The following is a 26,109-nucleotide window of genomic DNA, read 5'->3' as shown; positions in this document are numbered from 1 at the left end:
TCAAAGTGAAATTTTTGCTCAAACTAGAAGGACTAATAATGTAATTTACATAATTAGTTTTGATGATCTCATGGCATACGCGTTCTTTTGTTTTTCTTGAATGGATATGGGTTGATGTTGTCGTCCCGAATGACCAAATAATAAGGGGCACTTACCAATAAATTCCATACACAAAGCTCAAAATTTATCTAATTCCAAAACAAAATACTTATACCAATTAGTCCTACATATTTTTAATTGTTACCAAAAACTCGTTTTTTATTTTTATTTTTATTTTTATAACTTTAAAAATGCTGCTACATCCAACAACTTCCGTTAGACTCACCGAAGACTCGTCGGAATATTCAACATCACCGGAAAGTTCGCTGGAGCATCACTGAAAGTTTGCCGGAGTGTTTTGAGCATTGTCGGAAGTTCGCCGGAGTGTTCTGAGCGTCATTGAAAAATGTCAAGAATATCATTGGAGACTCATCGGAATATTTAGAATATTGCCCGAAAAAAAAAGAATAAATGAAGAAATTATAGTTAAAAAACATAACAATAACAAACAACAATGGGAAAAAGTATATATTGTTTTTCAATTTTTGTAGGGTTTAAACAAATAATCTGTAATATTGATCAAATTAAAAAGTAAGCTTTGAAACTGTAAAAAGTTACAGTTTCAAAGCATTATTCTATTAAGTTGGAAAACATGTTATGAAACTGTAAAATTTTACAGTTCTAAAGAATGTTATGAAACTGTAAAATTTTGTAGTTTTAAAGTATGATTCATTTCAGTACCAAAAAAGCTAAAACTGTAAAATTTTATTGTTTTTACCGCCTGTAACTAAAACTTAAAAACAACTTATTCAGAATTTGAAATTTTTCTCCATTAAAATAGAAAAATAGACGTGTGTAACAGAGAAAAGGTAGAAAAATTGAGAAATCAAAGGAAAGAATAGATATAGAAAGAATATTGTACTCCAACAACCATTTTTTATTTAGATCTAGTTGGATCTCATGTAGATCTGCTCAAATCTAATGTAGATCTCATCTTCTTCGTCGTCGGTGAGGATGAAATCACAAGTTGATGTCAGTGGTTGGTGGTTGCTGGTGAACCCTAATCAATGGTGGTCGTTGGTCATCAGTGACTATATATTAGAAAGAGAAAGAGAATAAGGAAGGTATGATCATCGGTCGTCGGACATGATAAAGAGAAAGGGAGGAAAACGCAAAAAATAGAGAGAGAGGAAAATGTAAAGAATGAGACAAGAAGCAGAGAGAGAGAGAGAGTAAAACATGTAGGATTTTTGGATCTACTCAAAAAGTTATTGGATTAAATAGTGTACACATATTTCAAACAGGACCTACGGGCAATTTCCCCAATACTAATAAACAACTATATTTATTTGACAGAGTCCAGTGTTGCACTGCACCACTACTAGAAAACGAAGTATTGGACACGAAATATTTTGCGACGGTTTAAAAATCATTGCAAAAATTATGTTTTTGTGACAGTAAATGGCGGCGTTGTCAAATAAATTTTTTTGCCATGGAAACTTCAAGACCATGGCAAAAAATAGTATTTTATGTGACGATTTCTCCCCATCGTCTTCTTTTTTTTTTTTTTGCAAATGTTTGTTTTGTTTTGTGACGCCATTTATTCTTCCGTCGCAAAAACTTTTATTTTTGCTGCCCGCGCCTTCCTCTTTGCCCTATCTTCCATCCCCTTTCAGGATGCTCTTCTCAAATCAACTAAAAAAAGGGCAAAAAAAACCGTCTGTCTTCTCTAGTCCCCATTCTCTGTCTAACTAGAGCTGCCAGCGTGGGAAGAGGTAACCCCCTTTTCTTCCCTCTCACACTCGCTCGCACCAACTCTCACAATCTCTCTCTCTTGCTTTCGCTTTCGAGTTAGCCTCACAGACTGTCTGTAGCAGCGGCGGCAGCGACTTCCCACGGGTTCTCCATCCGGCATCCAGGTATATCTCTCCTCTGCTTTCCTCTGTTGTTCACTCCTCTTTTTCTCTTCTTTTGCCTTCATTGGAATCAAACCCTCTTCATTGGATTTTAACCCTGAACACCAATTTTTAAAAAAATTAGGTTTTGATCTCAATTGAAAGAGGGAAACAAGTGATCGTTCTGGATCTTTTGGATTTTCCCATGAAGTGTACTATGGATATAACCTCATAAAGCGCCTACCCTAATCTCTGCAAGTATAGATTTTAATTAGACAAAGCCTCATGGAAGCTAAAGCTTCACATATTTTTCTGAAAGATAAGCATTTTAATACTTAACAAAAATCAAAACTCTGAAACATGTAACAAACACTGTTAAAATAAATTGATGACTTAATAACAAAAAAATAATAAAATAAAAACATGCCCCTCTTGGAGTGGGGGAAATTCAGCGAATATTCTACCTGAAACTCCAATGCTGAATCATTCAACACTAATAGAATTGGTGTTCCAATGCCAGTTCTCTAGTTAGGCCAGGCACTGTTGAATATTTTTCTTGTAATCTGAATGTTAACTCCTTGCCGTTTGTCTTACATGAAAATTTCATTTGAAATGTGATTTTGCGGGAAGTTATTAGAATTTAGCCAAATAGTTTTGGCCTAGTGAATTGAGATGATGCAATGAAGAAATACTTTATGCTTTTAAAATAGGAATTTACTAACTAGGAATTTTATGTCTATATCAAAATTGAGAACTTGGGAGAAGATGACAATCAATAATCTTTTTCACTGAGTTAATGTTAAATTTTCTAGAGGAAACAAAACATAGTAAGTATTTAATTACAAAATTTCTGGTTCCTTGAATTATTGTTAAATTTAGTTAGATTTAACAATAAGAAGAAGAATAGAGAATAAAAGAGAAATTGTATACTGGGATGGGAAGAGAGAGAGTGAATTAGGATTCTCTCCATCATCCTCTTGTATTAATATTAAGGGGTTGTTTAGGGTGTTCTCAATAAGTACACTTTTTGACTTTTTGGACTAAAAAGTTGAGGAAAAAAAAATGGTTGTTTGGGATAACTTTTTGATTTTTTACGAAAAAATGTGTATTAAAAAATTGTATGAATTAGTGTATATGAAAAGCTTGGGCAGAGTAGGTAATACGGTGGGCAAAGTAGTGTATAGGAGAAGCTTGCCTCCTTTTCGGGCATTGAATTGGACGATGCTGTTTGGCCTGTGGGGGCCCACCACGGGTCCCGTTTTGCTAATTGGAACCGTTGAATGTATAAAACTCGTTGAGTACTATATGCTTGTAAACAATCACGTTAAACGGATATCGATATCTATCTGATCAGTGTAGTTTTTTGTCAGCCGTTAACTCTAACACCATCCATTTTTTATACAAAACGGATTTGATCATGTAGTTAGCGATATCCGATCAACCTGATTTTTTACAGGCATATATTACTCGAGGAGTTCTACACAATGAACGGTTCAGATTATCAAAACGGGACTCGTGATGGGCCCCCACGGATCGAACAACACCGCCTTGTTTGCTTCTCCGCCTGTTCCTTTTGTACAAACGGTGGGCAGCTAAAGTACAACTCACATGACGTGAGTTGTACTTTTTTTTTGTAAAATTATTTTTTTTATATTTTTTTTGGTGAATAGTAATAACTTTTTAACTTTTTTATTAACTTTTTGGCTTTTTTGAGGTATCCCAAACCAGCCCTAAATTGGTAACTACAAATACACTTCCAAGTTCACATAATACGTAATACTTATCATGCCCAACTTGCAAATAATGGGGTGAAAATTCTTACTACCAAGCCTTTTAGTGAATATATCTTCTAACTGACATACAAGTCAAAACCTTGCTCAACTTTTTCTTAACAAATTGTCTGTCAACTTCAATATTCTTGGTTCTATCATGTTGAACTATATTATGAGCAATGTTGATGGAACCTTATTTTGAAAAACCATAAACAACATTCGAGAAACAAAAGAAACCCATAAAGCTTCATTTAAGCTCCAATTACCTCAGCTGCTGCCTCAACAGGCTCCTCAGCAGGCCTTTCCATTTTCACTCCAGCATCCTCCGTAGGTAGTCACCATGGACCTCCATCAACTTGCCAAGATCAAACTTGGGAGCTTTCAAGTTCTTGACTTTGCGAATGAAGACATTCTGCAGAGGGTAGATGCTTGAAGTTGTCTTCTCAATCTCCCTATCAATTGATTCAGGAATAAACTTCTGGACCAAATCCTTCAGATCACAAGATTGCGGCTGGTTTACCATGATCACAATATAGATCTTTCAACTAAACCTAGAGCCACATAAGCTCCCAAATTCCATGAGCCACATAAGCTGCCACATAAGCTCAAAATATAGATCTTTTAGTTTCTTGAAACTTCTAATTTTTAATGAAAAATTAAGTAATTTTTCTCTTTTCAATGCATCTCAAATTATGAACAACTTTGCTTATGTTATGAAAGTAGAAAGAGAAGAGAAAAGAGAAACTATATATTGAATTGAATAATGAAATACAAGAAGTATGTATTTATAGGCTGAGAAGAAATGTAGATAAGTATAGAAAATGAGATAAAGATACATCAGAGATAATTATAGAAAAAGAGATGAGATACATCTATAATACAGATAGATAATTATAAAACAATCATATATATATCTAACAGCTTATCTTCACAAATTTATATTTGTAATTACAGTTCGTCCTGAGAAATTTGCTAAAATAATTCTCTTTTTCTTGTTTGTTGGGTTCATTTAACAGTTTTTTTCTTATTAGTATTTTATTGACAATTTCTTGCAGAACCAAGTACTTGCAATGAATTACATACATGAGGGAACAGATGATAACATATGGGTTAAGAACAATTTTAAGTTGAAAGATTACTCAATTAATGATATTCGTGTCAATCTTTATTAAGTGAGAATTGGCAACTGAATCATAAAACTGAGGCAGCAGTGGGAGTGTTGGTTGCTGTTTTGTTCTGTTAATGCTGGTGCTATTTTCTTTTTATTGTTTTCTGTTGGTGTCTTGCCAACATTTAGTGTGTGTCAACTTAGTTGTGATATGTTCCACTAGCAATGATGCAATGTTATCACCAAACTACTGGATTTGAAAACAATTCAAATTTGCAGATGTTATAATAGCGGTTAGTGTTTCGATAATGATACTTCTCCAACTCCGGCAACGTTCATGCATTCCATAGCTATAGCAAACATGCAATTTCCAACACATTCTGTATTGAATAATTGCATACCATAGCAAATAATAAAGCCTTTTGTCTTGAGTACAATTCTATAGCACAATAAATGTGTTCTTTAATACTATCAACTATTCTCTTAGCCCTTCTGTCTCTTTCTATCCATGCAGCTGTAACAGCTTTAATAAAAGACCTTATTCTATCCTTTTACAATTGTTTGAGGAGCAAAAACTAACAAAATAGTTACTAAAGCTAGACACAGCTTAGTTGGGCCAATTGTAGAAGACTTGCATAGTGCCTATCTAAGAAGCATGGACACGGACACGTGACACGACACGGACACGCTGACACGTTAATTTTCAAAAAATGTAGGACACGACACGTGAGGGACACGCATGAAATATGTAATTTTATATATTTATTATATGTTATATATATGAATATATCATTAAAAAGATAATAAAAATACAATATGATACTAATTCCTATAAATTTATATAGTTTTTGTTTTATTATTGTATCTTAAGTTGTTTTATTCAAACTTATAATTAATTTCACATATGTCTAATCGTTAGACACTTGTATTTAAGCGATGGACACGTATGTCCTTCAAGTGTCCAAAGAGTGTCCAAGTCTTTAAAAAAATTTAAAAAATAGGACACGTTTTGAAGAGTGTCGGACACGTGTCCTGAGAGTGTCCAAAGAGTATCGGTGTCCGACACGGATACGACACGAATACGTCACCTTCTTAGAAGTGTCCGTGCTTCTTAGGTGCCTATCCAGGCCTATTCAATTGAGGAATAAAGGCTATTTCTCATGAATGATGCAAGACAACATGCTGCTGTCCTCTTCAAGTCTTTTGTTGGCCTTGGTTGGATTCTGTTCCACTTATTTGAAGAAGCTCTACTTCTGTATAGATTGTACCTTCTTTACTTGAGTAAGATATATGTGTGTGTGCGTGTATATTCAGTTTGGTTTGGGACCTTGAGTAAACTGACCCTGCAATCCATAACCAAACAGCCTTTTTTTTTTTTTTTGAAGTCAAACTTCGAACTGGGAGCAAAACAGAAGCACTGATGAACAGAGCCAAAACAAGCCAATCAGGTTTTGGTTCATATTCTACCTTTCACCAAGAATATGTAGAATGTGGCCGCCCTTGTAGAGGTCAGTACTCTGATTTCTTTGGGTGAACTAACACTTCAACTAATAACTGATGTCACATATGATATACCAAGGCCACAGCTTTTAATTCAAGGTAGTGGATTTTCTTAATTGCAACTTCAAACTGCACTAAGTTCTCCATTTTTCTGAGTTCCCATTTGGGAACATTTCAGCTGCATGCTATTTTTCTTTCCGCACTGGACAGTTGAACCTCACCTAATATAAACATATGAGTCTCCTTTCCCTTCCAAAGATGAGGCTTATTTTTAAGGAGATAAATTTACAAATGTTGGCAACCAGTATGCTGCTGCTGAATAAGAGTTGTGGAACTTGCTATAATGGCCAAGCAAATTGACTGTATGATCATAGTCTGGGTGAGTGCAATTTCTGCGAGCTGCTCTAGAATTTGGTCATAATCCTATAGCTTACCTCCAACTCAAGAATCAATATGAGACATGCCCTTAGAATCTCCCATGAGTTGATTGATTCTTCCTTCACTTGTAAAAGTTTTGACTAAATTTTTCTAATTTTTAAAATTGTATAGTCGAAAAATGGACCTAAAAAGTACATAGATAATTTTTTTTTTTTTTACTAAAAAAGAAAGAGAATATTTTGGTCTTATCACAAAAGAATTAAATTCATTCCAAGCAAACATTCATTACTTGTTTTGATTTCTATGCAAGTGGAGGTAGTTGGCTTCATTTAATACATTCTAACTAGTGCCACTTGTCAACAAAACCCCTCTAAAAAATTAGTAAAATGGTAAAAGCTTGGCACTAAGAGTGAGAACAAGGGTTTGAGTACAAGTGCAGCTGGGTAGGCACTCTGCAATTAATGCTGAAGGATAGGTCTATGATTAGTTCACCTAGAACTAGGAATGGCCTGTTTTATGGATCATCTTGAGGGGCCTAACTGTCATTATTATGAACTAATAAAACCTGCTTCATGGTTAAAAATTCTTTTGCATGGTTTTTAATTCTTGAATGTTATGGAAGTGTAAGCCTACATTATGTTCGTGTAAATTTCATTTTACTGATGTGTATTCTTTTTTGTAAGATTTCTGATTTGAAAAGTAACCAAATGCAGCTATGACGAATCAAGAGTTAATAGATAATGGAAATCGGACGATGGATGAGGCTGATCAAGCCATTGATAGGTCAAAAAAGGTTAGTATATCTATTCTGCTCCAGTCAACTCAACAAGCCTTATGCCAATTGCCTTTGGTTGCTTCGTATGTCTATCTTCTCCAGCTAACTCTATGTAAAGCTATATATTGATTAAAGACTTAAAAAGTCCAAACTTGGCTTGACCCACATGTAATTGTTTTGGAGCCTTCAATTTGATTCGAGTCACTCTTTTATGCCTATGCATTAGTTAACCTACAATGCACAAGGGCAAAGCCATCTCAAATGGCATTTCCCCACTTTATCTTCAATCTGTGTCACTACTAACATAATTTGATTTTAAGTTTTATGTTGGCTTTTTGGTTACCCACAACCCTCTTCCCCCTCTCCGGGCTTGGGATGGGTTTTCTGAAACCCCTCTTGTATCACTAATGGCACCTGTTGCTGTTACTACTACTACAGCTTGGTGCTTTCCTTCAGAAACAATCATTTGATCTTTTGCTGGTTTGCTTGTATCAATTTTGGCTAACTCAGTGAGGTTCAGCTATCTGTCTTCGAGTGGTATAGGAATCATTGGACATTTAGTTTTATCTTTTTTACTTACTTAGGGAGACTGTTATTCTGCAGTCAAAAAATTGCATTGGTAGCCCCCTCCTTCACCCATGTGTCTCACAGTGACACATGTGAGAGAAGGCTTTGGATTAGCCCCTTCCTTTCTTTATTATTGATATAATTAGCTGCCTTTCCTTTTTTACTTTTGATGATAGGCTGGCAAGTTAACCAGAGTTAGTTAACTTTTGCTACATATTGTTGAAACACCTACATTTGGCAATGCCCAGAAAGCTAGCACGTATCTGAAAGTATGCATTTGTTATCTCTGTCTTGATATTCTAAGTTACAATTAAAAATGATAAAAAAGAAAGTTATGTTGCGAATAATTGTAGCTGACCTATCTGAAGACTAAAATTTTCTCAACTTGTGCGATGAACTTGTCTGTGGTTAGAGGTGCTCATGGATAACAATTGTTCTAGTTTACATTTTTTTTTTTCTATGCCACATCATATACCTGCTAATGTACCTCCAGTTTTTAAATTTGTTTGGTAGTGCTAGCAACATCTTCCTGTCAATCTCATTTGGTTTTGGGTCTTGGAAGCAATTTGGTGTGGAATTAAAAAGAAATAAATAAATGATGATGGTTTTTCTATCCAATAACTTGAACCTGAATCCTGATAAAGATTTTTCTGGTGTTACCGATGTGAAGCAACACCACCAAACTATGCACATTTTGTTTAATATATGTAAATTAGTGACTCTCTCAAATGTGCCCCACCAAGAGGGAAAGAGGGGGAGGAGGCGGTGGTGAAATTACTTGTAAATCTTCAAAAGCTTATTTTCCAGGTTCTTTGTTTTTTGTAATAGGTTGTCCATGACACAATTAATGTTGGAACCGATGCGGCAGCAGTTCTGAAGGCACAGTTACATTGTTAGACTAATTTGAGAAAGAAAGTTGACGGCTTCTAAAATTTAGGTGTGAGAATTGAAGCATCATACTTCTTTTATGTTTAGACTGAACAAATGAGTAGAATTGTTAATGAGTTGGACTCTGTCCATTTCTCGATCAAGAAGGCTTCTAAATTGGTGAAGGAAATTGGTAGGCAGGTCAATCTCTAAATTATTCACATCTCTCTTCTCTGATGTAATTAATTATATTGTAAATGATTTTTTTTTTTGGTTTTCTTTTTGCAGATGCAACCCTTTTGAGTACATGATGATATTTTCACATATCGATATTGGAACTTACACTCTTATTTATTTATTTATTGAAATAAATATCCAATGTTTTGCATTTTTTGTAAGCTTAAAATTAATTATATTGTAAATTTATTTATTTTTATTTTTATTTTTAATTTTTTTTTGCAGATACAACCCTTTTGAGTACGAGATGATATTTTTGCATGTTGATATTGTAACTTACAATCTTTTTTGTATTTATTTATTTTTTGAAATAAATATCAAATGTTTTACATTTTCTGTAAGCTTAAAATTAATTATATTGTACATGATGTTTTTTTTTGTATTTTTTTGTATTTTTTGCAGATGCAACTTCTTTTGAGTAGGTGATGATATTTTCGCGTATCAATATTGAAGCTTATTGTTGATATTAAAACAAACTATGATATATAAGTTTTTTTTTTTTTTTTTTTTTTTTTTTTTTTTTTGTATTGTCGATACTTTTGTTTTGCTTTAGATACAAAAAATTAAGTTCTTGAATATAAAAAATTATTAGTATTGTTGGAAGATGTTTTATATATTTTTGTAAAGAATATTTGGTTGACAACATATATATACGTATGATTTTGTGATTGTGAATGTGGATGTGGATGTTGATGTCGATATATTTTATTTTAGAAAATATTAATAACTTGTACTGTCATGACCCCATTCTGCCCCTATTAGAATGGTGCTGTGATGGCCAGTAATCCGAGATTAACAAAGGCCAATTTATAAAGATTCACACACAATTAGAATATACATATGGGGCTTACATGTGCGGAAGCAATAAATTTAAATCTAAGTGGTCCATAAGAACTGTGCATAGGTCAAATGAAATGACATACATACCAACATGGTTTACAACTTGAATAATAATAAAACAAGGTACGTGTTACATCTTGATCAAAAGGGTTCTCAAGCCGACATATACAAAAGACATGAAACATAAACATCTTGATCAAAAGCTAAGAAGCATAATCTTCAATACGCTAGCCAAAAACATAAACCAAAACATCTTGCAAATAATCATCTAGGCGTCACCGCCTTCAAGATGCTAGCCAAAAACATAAACCAAAACATCTTGTAAATAATCATCTAGGCGTCACCGCTTTCTTGCTCGTCACCTACATATATATATGGAGAGGGTGAGCTTGAATACTCAGTGAATGATATTAGTAATAAAGGTTTAAATGAATGATATTCGAGATCTTTATCAAACAATACATGGCATATCTTGTACAAAATCAAGGGATGAACCAAGTTCATCTGCCAAATCTTTCAAAATTTCAAGGGATGCTTACTAACATCAATATAATACAAGGGAAGACATTCCGGACAAACCCGCGCGGTAAACCGTCGGTGGCAAGACAAAAGGAGATATCTCAAAAAAACACGCTAGTTTCATTATAGTCCCTTAGCACTAAAGACTTTCCAAGACAAACGCGCTAGTTACATTATAGTCCCCTAGTACTAAGGACTTTCCAAGAATGTCATCAAAGCAAGATAATACTTGATACAGAAACTAGGGATAATCATTCATGCTTGGTCAAATACTTTCTCAAAACAAAGCAAAGCTTTATCAAACTTTATAACATAGCTTTATTAAAAATACCACTCACATAGTTCTTCGGGTGTAGGGATTAAGGCAAGAATCTAAGACCTACAAATACATGGCAAAGTCCACTTAATGCACTTCAAGAAGACAAGAAGAAATGCTCAAAGATGGGTATAAAATGCATTCTTAAAACAAGCTTTTCATGAGTGTAAATGATCTGGGCATTTCTTTCAAAACTAAGTCAAGACAAAGTAAAACACGTGCTGGGAGTTAAAACACTGTTTCTCATCTCGGGAAAACATGCTGGGTACCAACCAGGTCTTGGCCGAGGTCCTACACCTCTTGGCCGTGGTGTGGTCCCGATGACCACATTCAGGGAAATGAAGTTTGGAAATTTTGGGTTTCTTTTTGAAGAACATGTACATGAAGAACATGAATGCTAAAAATCATAACTTCTTTATTCAAAATCTGAGATTTCATGAGATGAGTTCGAAGACATGGACCTAGGCACCCATACTCGAAGATCTTATGAAAATAAACACAAAAACATGGATCTTGATACAAACTTTCGGATCTAAACATGGTTTTATTTCAAGAACACAAGAACATCATTTTTTCTTTCTAAAGCAAGTTTTAAATCAATGCATGGCTCATGAAAATGCTAGATCATGCAATGTGATTAAATGAACATGGAGAAGAGTATATCAAGATTCTAACCTCAAAACACGGATCTAACGGCTCAAGGTGTGAAGATCAAGCTTGGAAATCTATTCTCATTCTAAGAACTCTTCTTCTTCTCTTCCTAGAGTTTCTCTCTCTTCCTAGGACAAAGATATAACAAATGATATGTTTTCTCTACTGCCGGCTGACTTAACCCTCTGCTGGGACACGTGGCAACAGCTGGTTGGCTCTTCTAAAAAAGGTGACTGACTGATAAGACAAGAGCATGAGAAAGTGTATACAACAAGTAAGGTGACATGGGTACTCTAACAAGGCAATGATCTCAGATCGAGACATAAGCGTCAGCAAGTAAGGTCTCAATGATCTTGGCTAGGAAGGATTACACTTGGCCCAGCTGTGCCACACCTCGGTCTAGGTCATACCAGTCCAGGAACAAGATCACTACGTGCAAGGGTCAAAGATCTAGGATGTCTAGATGATAACATCTCGGCCTAGATGACACACATCTCGGCCAATATGCCAGGGTGAAGGTGGAGGTCAACCAAAGTAGTTTCAAGATGATCCTAGGTGTAAGAGGTTCGAAGGCGTGACCTAGGCTTAAGATGACCTCGGCTTAACATACACCAAGCAAGAAACAAAGCATGCAAGTAACACTTAGACAAAACAAATCAAGGTCCGAAAAATGTAAGTTTAAGCAAGACGAAGATTATGCAAATGCACGTGAGCATGTCTAAGACAAAGTGGGGGGTTGTTACATGTATAGGGAATAAATTAATAAAATATATATTGATTTTATGAAAATAATTTTATTGTGACAATAATCACCGTTGCTAATGTAATCATTATTTCCTTACATTTTATTAGCGACGGGTTAACTTGTTGCATATACATATTAGTTCAAATCTTTAGCGGCAGTTTAAATTGTCGCAAACACGGTATTAATTTAATTCACCTTTTTTGCGAAGTATTAGACCGTCGCTAATAATACTTTTCGCGACGGTTTAAACTGTTGCAAATACAATATTAATTTAATTCTTCTTTTTTTGAGACATTTTCGACCGTTGCTAAAAAAGTTTTGGCGATGACAACCAACATTGTCACTAAAAGTGAAGTTTTTTCCCTTTTTCTGTGTCAGGTGAAACCGTCGCAAAAACAATTGATTAGCCGTCGCTACAAGAAAGCGACGGGTTATAACCATTGCAAATTCTTTTTGTCACGGCCCCTTCTGCCACCCCTCATTTCCCGTTACTACTTCGTCGCAAAAAGTCTTTTGTGACGATATATGGACCTTTTGCGACGTTTGAGACCGTCGCAAAAAGTTCAGCTTTTAGTAGTATATTATGTAAATGTTTGATAATTGGTTAAAAATCTACCCAAAATCGCCTAAATCATGATTTGTCAATCCGCCATTCAATTTGTAATTTACTCTCAAACAGCTCGAACTACACCACGCACAACCCTACCTACTATCCTCTCAAATTACTCAGTCACAGCCCCTGTCTCTGTTTCTCTCTCTTCCCAATATGCTCTCTTTTCACTCTCCTTTGCCTTCACCAGCTCCGTTACCGCCTTCTTCATCACCTGGCTCGCCTCCTTCAAACTCCTCCTTGATCTCGGCCCATTCTCTTCAAACCTTCCTTAACATCTCTTCCTCTTCATCATGATCATCGCATGTCTCCCAATCGGAACCAATCAACAACAAAATCAAAACTAGGAAAACCATCAAAAATCTTAGAGAAATCACGAAAACCCACAAAATTGCCTCCCAATTTCGCTTCAGAAATTGTAGTTTCAAATCATCATAATCAAAACCAAGAAAAACCATCTAAAATCTCAGTAAAATGGCCTTGCAACATTCACCGGAAAATGAAGTAGGTAATTGTCCCCTTTTTTTTTAACAACTCTGTACATGCACTGCTCCACCCCTCACTGCCACTGACTTCAAATTTTTTGAACTTATCCTCACTCTTATTTCTTAATTTATATTTAATTGGACACTCGCTCCATAAATCAAAGTCTCAATTTTGTTCGATCAAAAGTCCAAGCGTTTTTGTACTTCGCCCAAAAGGACAAACTTAAACATCATGACCAAAAATAGGGAGAAATAGCATCACTCTACTTTTATTTTTATTTTTTATGGAGATACAAGAGTTTCATCTTCATTTACTTTTACTTTTATAGTTGAAATTATCTACTTTGGAAAAAACTGCCAATATTGTTGAAAAATCTCCCAAGGCTTTCTTTCTTTACTCACCTCAAATTTAATGTTATTTCATTTTAGAACCTAGGTCAAAATTGTTATGAAATGATTTATTTATTTATAATTCTATAGTTGGTTCATTGGACCAACTAATTTAGAATACCAGTTTCACCATCCACTAGCAGGGGTCCCAATTAAAGTCGAGATAAGGCCCGTATGGATTGACCCGAAAAAATTATTTACACTTAAGAAGTTTTGAACTTGAGACTTTAACAGAAGCACACCTCTAGAAAATGATTACTTAGCCCATGCAAAGAATGAAAAAATGAATTAATCACTTATAATATTTGTTTATTTTGTTAATAAAAATAATGTATTAGTTGGTCATTCTAAAAATAATGAAATATGAATTTCATAGCATTTAAATATTAAGAAAAAGTGATAGTTTTGAAAAAATCAAGTTCTAGGAAACAATATCTGTTCTTGAAAAAACAAGGAAAAAAATTTATGGGGTAATTATAAAAAAATAAAAAATAAAAATCCCAACATTTCACTCTTATAATAAAATAAGTCTTGAATTTTTTATTTCGGTAATTTAAATCGTATACTTTTAATTTGTTTTCAAACTAAATTATTTGTCTATTTTTGTTCAGTAAAACAAATTAAAAAATAATATTTTAATCATTAAATTCAACTACAGAATGTATTTTAGACACTTTAAGTATACCTATATTGAGTTTAAAGACTAAAATATATTTTTTCCGTTGATTTTACTTAAGTTAAGTAAACTAATGGTTTAGATTGAAAAAATAAATTAAAAGATTAAAACTTAAATTAACAAAATTGAAAGTTCAAGATTTATTTTATTATAAGAATTAAACGTTGGAATTTTAATTTATTTTATTTTGTGTAATTACCCCCAAATTTATTGTTCTAATAAGATGATGGCATGATAGAAATATAAGCGGAAGAGGGTTTGCAAGATCATATAAGAAGCTTTTTTTTAAGCCCTTTCTCAACTTAAAAGCCTAAGCTAGAGCTAACCACAAAAATCATAAAAATCTCAAACTGGTCCAATCTAAGCCAAATTGTACGAGTTTAAGAAACTTTTAGGTAGCGTTTGGTAGAATTTTAAAATTATGATTTGAGAATAGAATTGTATTTTGAGTTTGTGCGTTTTAAAATTATGATTTGAATGTGAAAAATTTGTTTGGTTATGAGTTTTGAATTGAATTTTTGATGTGACATATGATATTTGATTCAAAAACTTAAAACTCATAACCAAACACACTATCCAAAATTATATTCAAAGCTCATAAAAAATTTTAAAAAAAATTCTGAAATTTTTTTTAGTTAAAATATAAAAAAAAATTAAAAAAAGAAAAACACTGTTCCGGTCAATCGGCCGGAAATCTAGGGGATGACCAGGTAGACGAGTTTTCAAACGCGGGTGTGGAATTAAATTTGAAAGTTGTATCCAAACAGAGGGTTCACGTGAAGGGGTATTATTAATTTTTTCTATAGAACTGTGATTGTTTCTATAGAACAATTTTTTTCTGGTATTATTAATTTCAGTTTACAAAAATAAATTGTGATCAATTTTGGATTTTTTTTTTTCTTCAGAAAAATGGTTTCATGAATCCTTTTGATGCCACTACAGCTACTATAATACATTCCTAATGATTTATTTGTCTAGTTTCAATATATCTCACCCAAAAAAATAAAATAAAATTGGGCATTACATTGAATCATGTTCTAATGAAGAACTTCAATCAAACAAATTTTCTAACAGTTTTCAACAAAAATTAATCCATTATTGATCAACTATAACCTTTCAAAGAGAATTCAAAAATTCTGCTCAAAAAAAAGAAAAAAAAGAAAAAAAAAAGAGAATTAAGAAATTCCATATTAAAACCACCCTAATCCGCTCCATGAAACAACAAAACAAGTTGATAAGTTCACCAAATTAGGTTTGCATTTTCTTTTTAACAATATAAATGCGTTTTCACTTGCTTCAACGTTACACTGGGCAGCCTGCAAACAATAACAATATTATAAAACAAATATTCAAATCCCAAGATCTATTTTCCAACAAGCATAACATACGAAGATTAAAGGATGCATTTGAACATCAGATATGGTGTATTATGGATCCGTTGGGAATAGATTATTTTGGTAAAAGAAAATGTTTAAGACTCACATAAAATTTTATGTACTCACAATGATATAGTATCATATGTGTTAATTTTGATTTGTTATAAATCCAATAATCATTGTAGATGAATTATTTAGTAAAAAAAAATTATTAAAAAATTGTGATTATTTCACAATTACCAAGTGCTTCTCGGGCACGTGATTAGCAGCAACCAATAATACTTTATTTCATGATTCTTGAAATTTGTTCAATTTTAAATAATAGGTTAAGAATACCAAACTATTACATGCATCTAATTTAATTAATGAATAAATTACACTTTGCACTCTTGTATTTTATACCAAATTTTACTTTGATCTTTACACATGAAATTGTGGCAGTAAACTCCTGCACTTTTAGTCAATTGTCAATATCTTCCTTTTATTACTCTACTGTATAAATCTTTAATAAAAATAATAATATAATAAGCACATGACTACGGAGTGTAATTTACCCTTAATTAATAAAAATAGAAAATTATTGAATTCAAGAAAATTTAATGTAATATTAAATACGCAATAATAATTTAACATTAGACCGTTACTAAAATCAAGAAAAATTAATACTATCCTATTTAATAGAATTAGGGTGCCTATTGTCCTGATAAAGAAAAAAATAAAAATTAGGGTGCCTATTGTATATGTCAAGCATTACTGGCACTGTTTGTGCTCATAGTGAGGGTCACTCTGATTCTTATTTTAATGATTGAAAGTATTTATTTTTTATAGTATATCGTGTACAATATATTTATAAAAATAAGTTAATTGAATAACGATAACCCTTTAATCGAAACATATTTATAATCAATATTATATTTAAAATAACTCTTACTATTCATTTTTATCGATACAAATGTGTTTTGATGAAAGAATTACTGTTGTCAGATCAACTTAATTATTTATAGATATGTTTTTCATGGTATACGCTAAAAAATAAACAGTTCGAATTATCAATATAAGATTCAGAGTGAGCCTCAAAGCGTGCACAATAGTGCCCACATGCTAGATGCACAATAGGCACCCGAATTCCCTATTTAACCTATTGTAATGTTAGAGATATCAAATTTTTTACCAAACAAATTACCATAATAATAATGGACACTGCTAAACATTTATTAGCATTTTTCTTAACCACATCTTATCAAATACCCCAGAGACATTTATTAGCATTAACCATAATAATAATGAGCATTGCTAGACATTGGCTTCTTTTACTAGTATATATATTCGAACCACACACATTCCCATTCCCATTCCCATTTCCATTCCCATTCCCACGTGTATTGAGGTCTCAAAATCATTCTTGTGACAGAAGTCTACTGTCTTTCAGGTATTTGTTTATGATTTATGGCATTATAATTTTTTCCTAGTTAATAATTTGTTATTTTTTAATAGAAATTTCTGTAACTTCCTTCAAATGTAAAGATGTATTAGTCTGAATTCCAAATTAGAGAGTGAAAAATTAAATAAATGTTTGTCATTCAATCAAGCAAAGCTGCATTTCACAACATCTCTCCCTACAAGTATATTTTGTTAACAGAAAACGGTGTTAATTCATGCTTAATAGTTGTAAAATTAGTATATTTCAATCCATTTTTACTAAACTCAAAAAATTAAAATTAAAAAAATAAACATTTATTGTATTTTCCTTCACTTACTTTTTTTACATGGCAATCATTACTTTAAGCAAATTATGCCTTGTTTTTGTACGTGGGTTTGTAAATTTACTCAATATTTCCTGTTTAATTTGTCTGTTCATTTTCATTGTTATTTGGTTTACTTTGGTTTAGCAGTTTGAGTTGTCTTTTTTACTTTCTTCATAATAGAATATTGCTAACTATTATGCTTTATTTTTGGTTCATTAAAATGAATTGTAATTCCATAGACTTTCATATGAATGACTATTTATTTAAAATTGTAAAAGGTAATTCTATTTATATGCGCTTGTTATTATTATTTTTTAATTTAATCAAACATATAAATGAATATTTTGATGGAATGATAATTTCATTCCACTTTAATCATTCCAATGAATGAAACACTACCTAAGGAGTTGGTCTGGTGGTCAAGGTTGGGGAAATGGGGATGTACTCTCTCTATGTTCTTAAGTTCAAAATCTTCTTGCCCCAAACAATTTTTTGGGTCAGTCCATACTTTAATTGGACTATCTGTTAGTAAACGGCGAGATTGGTGGTTACCAAGTTATAAAAAAAAAATAAATAATAATGTTCTCTCGCACTCTTATTAAAACAAATTTAAGAAATTGATTTACAAAAACAAATTTTACATAAATAATTTAATTAAAATAATATGATAATGACATTTTAAAATAATAAGTTACTTTGATAAGAATCTAATTTAAAATGAATTTTCCTATATTATAAATTTATCACCTCATTGGTATAATTTTTCTCGATAAAAAACCCAATGGTTAGCCATCAATCCAGTCAAATTGATATTTTCAGTTTTCAACTAAAATTAAATTGGAGTAATGCAAGAGATTGAGTTTTTAATTCGTTAATTCTTAAATAAATTACTTCATTGGAAATAAATTTAATTATTAGAATTTTAAGTTTTTTTTTTTTTTTGGGTCAATATATAAGAGAGATATTTACAACCAATCTATCAACCCCAACTTCTCTATTGAAATTGAACCGGTGACTATACAACTATTAGATTAAACATCCTAATTTAATTTTACGAAATGTGCGTCCTAATAGCAAGTGTATACACACTAATACTTCAATTGCAATGATAATAGGGCTAGTGTATGTCTCAGGTACAAGGATATTCATTGTTCAAAGTTTCATGATTTCAATACGATTCTAATTTAATGCCAAGCATGGGTGTCGTTTGTTTTTTTTCACATTACATAAAAAATAAAAATAAAGGATAAACTACAATTTAGTCTGTAAAATAAAAATATAGATTCATTGTCATTTTGGTCCCTTAATTTTTAATTTTGTCAATCAACTAGGCCTTACCTAATTAACCACCATAACTTTCTTACCTGGGGGAGGTTACTCAACTCTTCTTAGGGAGAGTTAAATTTACAAAGGGTGGGAAGGCTAACTTCTAAATGTGCTAATCTAAAAACTAATAACTGATTCTAGTAGATCAAAAAAATAATAATTTTGTCATTTTGCTTCAAAATTGTCAATTTGAGGCAGATTAATATAATTTCAAAACGGATGTTTAAATCGTTAAGAAAAAATAATCATAAATTTTACTATGGTCCTAAAAATGTATATTTTGTGTCATATTGGTCTCTCAAGTATCAATTTTATTAATTTCGTCCTTTAATATTGTATGGTTATGTTTTATTTTCTTCATTAATGTTTCATGACCAAATTGACAAAATTAAAAACTTCCAGGACCAAAGTGATACGAGTAACAAGAAACACAAATTTTAAAGAACATGTGTGTATTTTATTACCATTCTGTTAGCTATTTAGATAGTACACTTAGAATTGGAACAAATTGACTCAAATTGAAATTTGAATGATGCAATTGACAAAATTAAAACTTGAAGAACCAAAATGACAATAAACGCACACTTTAAGGACTAAATATATTTTGTTCAAAAATAAAATATGTGAACCTTATGTGTATAGATATAGTACGACTGTAATTTCATTAATTGCCTTAAATAATTATAGCATGATTGTTGTGATATTTTATCACTAACTACCTTGTTTTTTTTATTATTTTCCAGATCATCCCATGGACTTACATGCTATTGTATTATTTCTGTGTGCATGCTCTCACCTTGTGGGACACAATGGAATTGAAGGAGACTGGAGGAGTTTAACTAAAGAGGAAGATTTGGAGTTGGAGGAGCAACTTAAGCATCTCAACAAGCCAGCAGTCAAGACTATACAAGTATTTATTCTCAACTATTATTAGAAACATTTAGACTGCGTTTGGATCACTAATTTAGATAGAGAAATGGAATAGTTAGGTAAAGTATAATTACATTTGATTCACTTTTCACTCATGTTTTCTATTTCCCTTTTCAAACTCATATGTAAATTTAAAATCCAAACACAATCTTAATTCAATTTTGCTATGTTTGTTTCATGGGAGTAAATTATATTTGATTAATAGACTTGCCATAATTGATGTTGATATTATCAATTGCATGTTGTATCCCAGTTTGAAATGTTCCTGGATTGGGAAATTGGTAAAATCTTATCATATCTCATGTTTGTCTGGAATCACACTAGACATACATACATAGTGTAATCACCATAATGGGAGAATATTTTGGTGTTTTTACTAATGCAGACCCTTCTTAATCTCTCATCTATATCTCATCACCTTATAGAGATCAATAATCAGTCATATCCCATACTTAATGTCATATTTTGTATCTACCTCTTATGGAACTTAATAATCACCATATAGAGGATATATAGGGACAATCCCAAACAAACACAATCTCGATGTACGGCATGGGATCCTTTTGTCTCCAATGTGGAATGAATTAAATTTATATCAAATTAACAATAAAATATTAAACTAATTTTTTAAATCAAAAGTTATTTATTGGGTTAAAAAAATCTGTCTCTTCAATTTTAAATCGGAACATAAAGTTGTTGACATCAACAAACTATTGTCTCAAATATAATAAATAAAAATTTAAGTTGAGCCGGTTTCCTAGGATGTCCTGGGACTAGTTTCGAGGACATTCAATTCCAATATTGTCTAGTTAAATTTTCTATGAAAATCAAATGGCAGAGATTAATAAGCATCTTAGGCCTAATATCATGGATGTCTTGAATTGCAACATCTAATTTGATGTTCTGAACTTGAGAATACAGAATATGGTATTATTATTTTTGCACAAAATTTTGAACAACCTTTCATGAATTGAACAATTGTATATAAAAATTAACAGAAAGATTGTAACATTTACAGAATAATTATGGAGATATATATGATTGCGTGGATTTCTACAAACAGCCTGCATTTGATCATCCTTTACTGAAGAACCACACTTTTCATTTTCAGGTTTGTCTCCGTACATCATCTTATCTCCAACACATAATTGAAGGCTATTTAATTATTTATTCAACACTCTATGAGCACAAAATAAATCACAGAACACTATAGTTCGCACAATAGGTGATGGGATTATTGCACATCCTAAATTCAAATGGAAGCACATCCATATGCACACACTAAAGAGGAAAAATCACAAAGATTTGCATACAAAAGAGAAATATACTATGAATCATAGCGAGTACCACAATGAAACCAAAAACCTTTAAAATCTGACACCAATACCGAAGTCTTGAAACTCTGCCCATTTCCCTACTTAATATTAACTGATTCTAGAAGCTACACATGCTTACTTACTCATTATCGTTGTCTCCAGAATTTTTTCATATCCCCTACATCTTTACAAAACCTCTCAATCTCACACCTCTACAATACTTCTTTTTATTGGCAAAGGGAATAATTGTATTGATCAAATCCAATAGATAAAATATAATTTTGGGACAAGCATCAATAAAAGAGAGGAGATTGTAGAGAAGATTCATATTTGTAGGCAAACCATAGAAATGTTAGTCCCATACAATTAATAAAACCCTACACATTGAATTACTAGTGAACTCTTGATTTCACAACCTAACCCAAAATACAGTATGGATCTTACCAAATTTGATACACACAGCCGACACTAATAACTTTATGAGGCTCATAGAAAACAAGACATGCACGAACCCAACAATAGAAGCCAACTCTTTTGAATTTTTTGTAATCCATTATGTGATCAATTTATGTGCAAGTCTCCTTTACCTTTTTCGAATTGAGTTGAATTGCAGATGAAGCCCACTTCATCACCTAATGGATCAAGACATCAGGTTTCCTCAAAAGATAGCAAACCTCTACATGTAGGACTAAAGGGTGGAGGTTGCCCGGTTGGAACAGTTCCAATTAGAAGAACTACTAAAGAAGATCTCATTAGAGAGAAACTTGCTTCAAAAATAATGACTCCTGCAGATGGCATTGGTGGTGCTGATGTAAGTTATCCTAGTCAATCAAGATTATATAGCTTCACAATACTAGTTTTGCACTATTGCTTGTTTTCTATATTTGGTTTTATTTGTTTCTATGAATCACCTTCTTGAATGAGCTGTCAACACACACAGAGAACACTCTAGCCACATTTTTTGATCCTATAAATTGATTTTAGTTCTCATTTTTTGAAGCAATGTTTAGCCTCATCTTGTTGAAAGTTTTAGGCAAACTTTTGATAATAATTTTACTTGTAGATGTGTTTGTTTACATGCCTTGAATCTGCACAACCAAAAACACTAAACGTTAAATCTTACAGTTAGGGCACAACGCGTTATTTGAATGAAAAGAGGGGGAAAAATCAACAAAAAAAAGTAAGCGCATGCATATATATACTTGTGTTGGGTTGGGTTTCCCTCGTATGTGGATGATGGCCTAAATAGTCAGTAAAGCCCATGTGAGTCTCAAGCCTACATGGAGAGATTATGGTAGCGTTTGGTTTATTTTTCAAAACTCAACCATGATTTGAATACAACTTGTTAACCAAACATATTTTTAAAATAAAACTCAAAATTACTTTCAAAACTCCTTTTTATTTTTATTTTTATTATTAATCAATCAATCATTTTTTCTCTCTCAGCTCTCCTCTCACATTCTATACATCAATCAATCTAAAAGAAAAAAATTACAAATCATTTCGAAACTATTTTCAAAACTCATAACTAAAACAAATTTTCTCTTTTCAAATCACGATTCAAAAACTCAAAACTCTATACTCAAATTATAATCCTAAAATTAAACCAAACATATAATGTTTTTTGTTTGGTTTTTGGTCCATGCGTGTGATGAGACAAAAACCCTCTCTACTACCCTAGAGAGAGAGAGAGTAGAGTGCAACCACCAAACAAAGAGGAAAAAGGGAGCCAAGCAGTTTTTTGATAAACTCTATCCAGCTTTGATCAAATAGTTCGATCGGCAAGCATTCATGGTCCGATTGAGCTGAAATTTGGTAGATCTGAACGGTGGAGATCAGATTTGGAGCACTCTGAATTTGGTTTTCTAGCTTGTGAACAGTACCCTGTTTTTGGAGATCTTTCCTAAACTTTGTAACTAGTTCTTTGGTTGCCAGGAAAACTTATTTGTAGTTCTTCATTGTTTGCCACTAGTTCTAACTAGAGAGAACTCTTGTCCACCCATTATTCTTTGATAGTGGAGATATTTGGTGGACTACAGTTCCGCAGTTTTTTCTTTCTCACAGTGGGAAGGTTTTCCACGTAAAAATTGCTCTTGCTTTTTTTTTTTTTTTTTTTTTTTTTTTCGATCAGCAAATTGCTCTTGCCTTGTTGTGTGATTTTAAGATTTTTTATTTTCAGATTATATATATATATTGTGCTCTATTCAAATTGTTTCCTAATAGATTCACACAAAGAGGGAGAAAAATTACTTCTACTATTTTGTGCTAGATTTGGGTATTTCGAATTGGCCTTTGGTTTTCTCCCAACAATATGGATATGTACAGATTTTGAGAGTGGAAAAGGTTAAAGGGAAAATATAAAAGTAACACATATGTTTTGGACTTTTATTACCCAGTATGCCATAGTTGAGACAATAGATGGTCCAAACAAATACAGTGGAGCGTCAGCGGTGCTTAGTGTACACCAACCAGGTGTCAGGGGTAAACAATATAGTGCAGGGCGAATGATGATTCAAAATGGGCCTGATAGCTTACAAGTCGGGTGGAGGGTAAGTTGATCTTCTTGCTTGTAAATTTAACTTCTTACTTCTTTTACAAACAATTTTCAGAAGTAAAAACTAGCTTCACATAGACAAAAGCATTTGTTTTTATTATGTTTTTGGTTTGTCTCAGGTGGATCCAACTCTGTTTGGTGACTCAAGTAGTCGACTATTCATATATACAAATGTAAGTATCATTGCTTTTGAGTGCATATTACTTAATTGACCATATTTCTTAGTAGCTCTTACAATATATTCTTATATGTTTGTCTACCAAACAGGCAGGTCAATCACATTGTTTCAATACAAATTGTCCTGGATTTGTGATTGTGGACACAGATATACCTCTTGGTTCAGTAATTGAAGAGGTCTCTATACCTGGAGAGACACCAATTGAGTTGGAAATCCACATCTTGCAGGTAAAATTTGAAAACTCTTAATATACATGAAGTCTACACCTAGACCACTGTATTGGCAGATCACAAGTTCCCAAGTCATGCTACTATTGTGTCAAATAATTATTACACCAATAATTATGAAACAAAAATCATAATTAAGTAATTAGTGGTAAAGAAATAGAATTTGCGTTCTTCTGTTCAATTATTTAATTTTGATATCCATGTAAAAATATATAGGACCTAGTTAATGGAAACTGGTGGCTTGGAGTTGCGAATACCAATGTTGGATTTTGGCCAAAGAGCATACTTGGCGGCGGATTAGCAAACTTAGCTTCACATGCTGAATGGGGAGGAGAGGTATTTAGCCCACCGGGCATCCCTAAACCCGCAATGGGGGGAGGTCAATTTCTAATTGGGAGCACCCGATATGATGCATACTTCAGGACTATTGCACTTAAGAGTCCAAGTGGAGGGGATATAAATCCTCATACATACGAGTTTACAAACAGTAGAAAACTATATGATGTGAAAGATGAAGAAAACAAGGGGGTTTACTTTGGGCATCTGGTACTATATGGGGGCCCTGCAGGTTCCTAGAAGGAGAACACAAATTTGGTACTTTTAAAACTTCATTTTGGCATGGATTAATAATGTAAAGCTGACCACCCCTTGTCCTTCTATATATATATAATTGCATGTGTTTTGCAAAACTTTTATTAAGGCTCAAGTGCTATTGTTTATGGTTGGGGTGATGCACAATCCAATTCTTTTAGCTTTGCAAATTTTAATCTTCTTGATTGCAATGTCATCAATTAAAAAAAAAAAAAAAAAAAAAAAAAAAAAAATTGGGTTATTCATACAGGACCTGTTTTGAACATTTAGGGGTGCTAAGCCAACTCTCAAGTTGGGGCTTTATACATATTTATACTATAATATATATATATATATATATATAGAGAGAGAGAGAGAGAGAGAGAGTAAGTGAGCTTGTCAATGTAATAGGAATTACCCACAATTATTTATTTATTAGTACCCACACAAAGATTGTTTGAATATGATTACAAAAATTTGCTTGCATAGATTAAGATCTTGGCAAATCATTATAAGAACTCAAAAAGATAAAAATAAAATAAAATAATTTGATTTTGTTGTTTCATGGCTTAGCAAGACTCAATGTACAACAAGGGGGAAAAAAAATACCAAACAAAAAATAAAGCCATAAATCAATCCAAATTAATCTAAGTACAACAAAATATCACTTAAAAATTACTTTTCTTAGATTTTTAACAAAAAAATTACTAAGTAGGCTTTTTATAATCAAATTTATCTATCATATCATTTTCAATAAATAATTTATTAACTCCAATATAGATTTGTCCAATTAATAATTAAACATCAACATCTTTTTTCTATTGTTTGGTAACTAGTTGAATTATTTTTTGCGGGGCTTTGATTGTGGTTTGAGCTTTCCATCACGTGGGTATTTAAAATTAGAGCAATTAATAATTGTGAAAATTATAATTCAGTGGGATAATTATAAAATAATTACAATATAGAATATATATATATATATATATATATATATATTTTTGTGCAGCAACACACAAATAAAAATAACAAAATTTTTCATTACAACAACAAAATTTTGGACAACATTATATTATTCCTTTTATTGACATATCAAAAATAACATTAAAAAATAAGAAAAGAATACAGGGGAAAATATAGTTCTTCATGAATAGATATGAATTTTCAACCATAATCCTCTACATGCCATATGCAAATTTCCTACCCCAGGGCCAATATTTACCATCTTCTAGTGTTCATTTTATACATTCTGTAAATTGGGAAATAGCACAAAAAGGAGTCTCAAAAAGGAGAGGATCAACACAAAGGTGGGAATGGTTGAATTGTAACAAATCGAAAAATTGTGAGATAATCTATCATGTCACTATGATTAAATTAGAACAACTTTTTTAGGAGTCTGAATCTTTTCAATGCCAAATAGTCTACCAATAATTTTTTTTAACTTCCAAAAAAATATACCCAATAGAATGATTAAAAAACAAAAATGAACAAAATCCATACACTTGAAAATAACCATGAAT

The 26,109-nt window shown here is 32.2% G+C and overlaps 2 protein-coding genes across 14 annotated transcripts; both read left to right on the top strand.

The window, feature by feature from the left end:
• Window positions 1–1,726: 1,726 nt before the first annotated feature.
• On the top strand, window positions 1,727–9,741 carry LOC114286747 (putative plant SNARE 11). Of its 13 annotated transcripts, none has more exons than XR_014337908.1 (6): window positions 1,733–1,958; window positions 3,391–3,518; window positions 7,406–7,485; window positions 8,863–8,971; window positions 9,364–9,409; window positions 9,541–9,741. XR_014337908.1 is itself a non-coding variant. In XM_082882974.1 (5 exons), the coding sequence occupies exons 2-4, from the start codon at window positions 3,419–3,421 to the stop codon at window positions 8,929–8,931; spliced, it is 249 nt and encodes an 82-aa protein (XP_082739100.1). In that variant the 5' UTR covers window positions 1,731–1,958; window positions 3,391–3,418; the 3' UTR covers window positions 8,932–8,971; window positions 9,541–9,741. The 13 variants fall into 13 exon arrangements, 4 of the variants coding, with proteins under 4 accessions (XP_082739100.1, XP_082739101.1, XP_082739099.1 ...); XR_014337907.1 differs by having other exon boundaries at window positions 1,745–1,958; window positions 8,863–9,094; XR_014337910.1 differs by lacking the exon at window positions 3,391–3,518 and having other exon boundaries at window positions 1,727–1,958; window positions 8,863–9,102; window positions 9,190–9,409.
• A 9,823-nt stretch (window positions 9,742–19,564) lies between these two features.
• LOC114262703 (protein neprosin) lies at window positions 19,565–24,677 on the top strand. Its single transcript, XM_082882972.1, has 7 exons — window positions 19,565–19,727; window positions 20,766–20,858; window positions 21,677–21,874; window positions 23,460–23,612; window positions 23,737–23,790; window positions 23,885–24,022; window positions 24,239–24,677. The coding sequence occupies exons 1-7, from the start codon at window positions 19,569–19,571 to the stop codon at window positions 24,596–24,598; spliced, it is 1,155 nt and encodes a 384-aa protein (XP_082739098.1). The 5' UTR covers window positions 19,565–19,568; the 3' UTR covers window positions 24,599–24,677.
• The last annotated feature ends 1,432 nt before the right edge of the window (window positions 24,678–26,109 follow it).

The sequence above is a fragment of the Camellia sinensis genome, chromosome 8 (assembly GCF_055761805.1).
Source record: "Camellia sinensis isolate YWXY chromosome 8, ASM5576180v1, whole genome shotgun sequence".
Lineage (NCBI taxonomy): Eukaryota > Viridiplantae > Streptophyta > Magnoliopsida > Ericales > Theaceae > Camellia > Camellia sinensis.
This window is presented reverse-complemented; position numbering and strand designations above follow the sequence as displayed.

Excerpts from the sequence above, each read along its gene's own strand:
- LOC114286747 (XM_082882974.1), top strand. The coding sequence starts at position 3,419 with ATGAACGGTTCAGATTATCAAAACGGGACTCGTGATGGGCCCCCACGG. Across the intron at positions 3,519-7,405 it reads CTGTTCCTTTTGTACAAACG|CTATGACGAATCAAGAGTTA; the intron begins GTGGGCAGCTAA and ends AACCAAATGCAG. Across the intron at positions 7,486-8,862 it reads CCATTGATAGGTCAAAAAAG|GTTGTCCATGACACAATTAA; the intron begins GTTAGTATATCT and ends TTTTTGTAATAG.
- LOC114262703 (XM_082882972.1), top strand. The coding sequence starts at position 19,569 with ATGGACTTACATGCTATTGTATTATTTCTGTGTGCATGCTCTCACCTT. Across the intron at positions 21,875-23,459 it reads ATGGCATTGGTGGTGCTGAT|TATGCCATAGTTGAGACAAT; the intron begins GTAAGTTATCCT and ends TTTATTACCCAG. Across the intron at positions 23,613-23,736 it reads GCTTACAAGTCGGGTGGAGG|GTGGATCCAACTCTGTTTGG; the intron begins GTAAGTTGATCT and ends GGTTTGTCTCAG.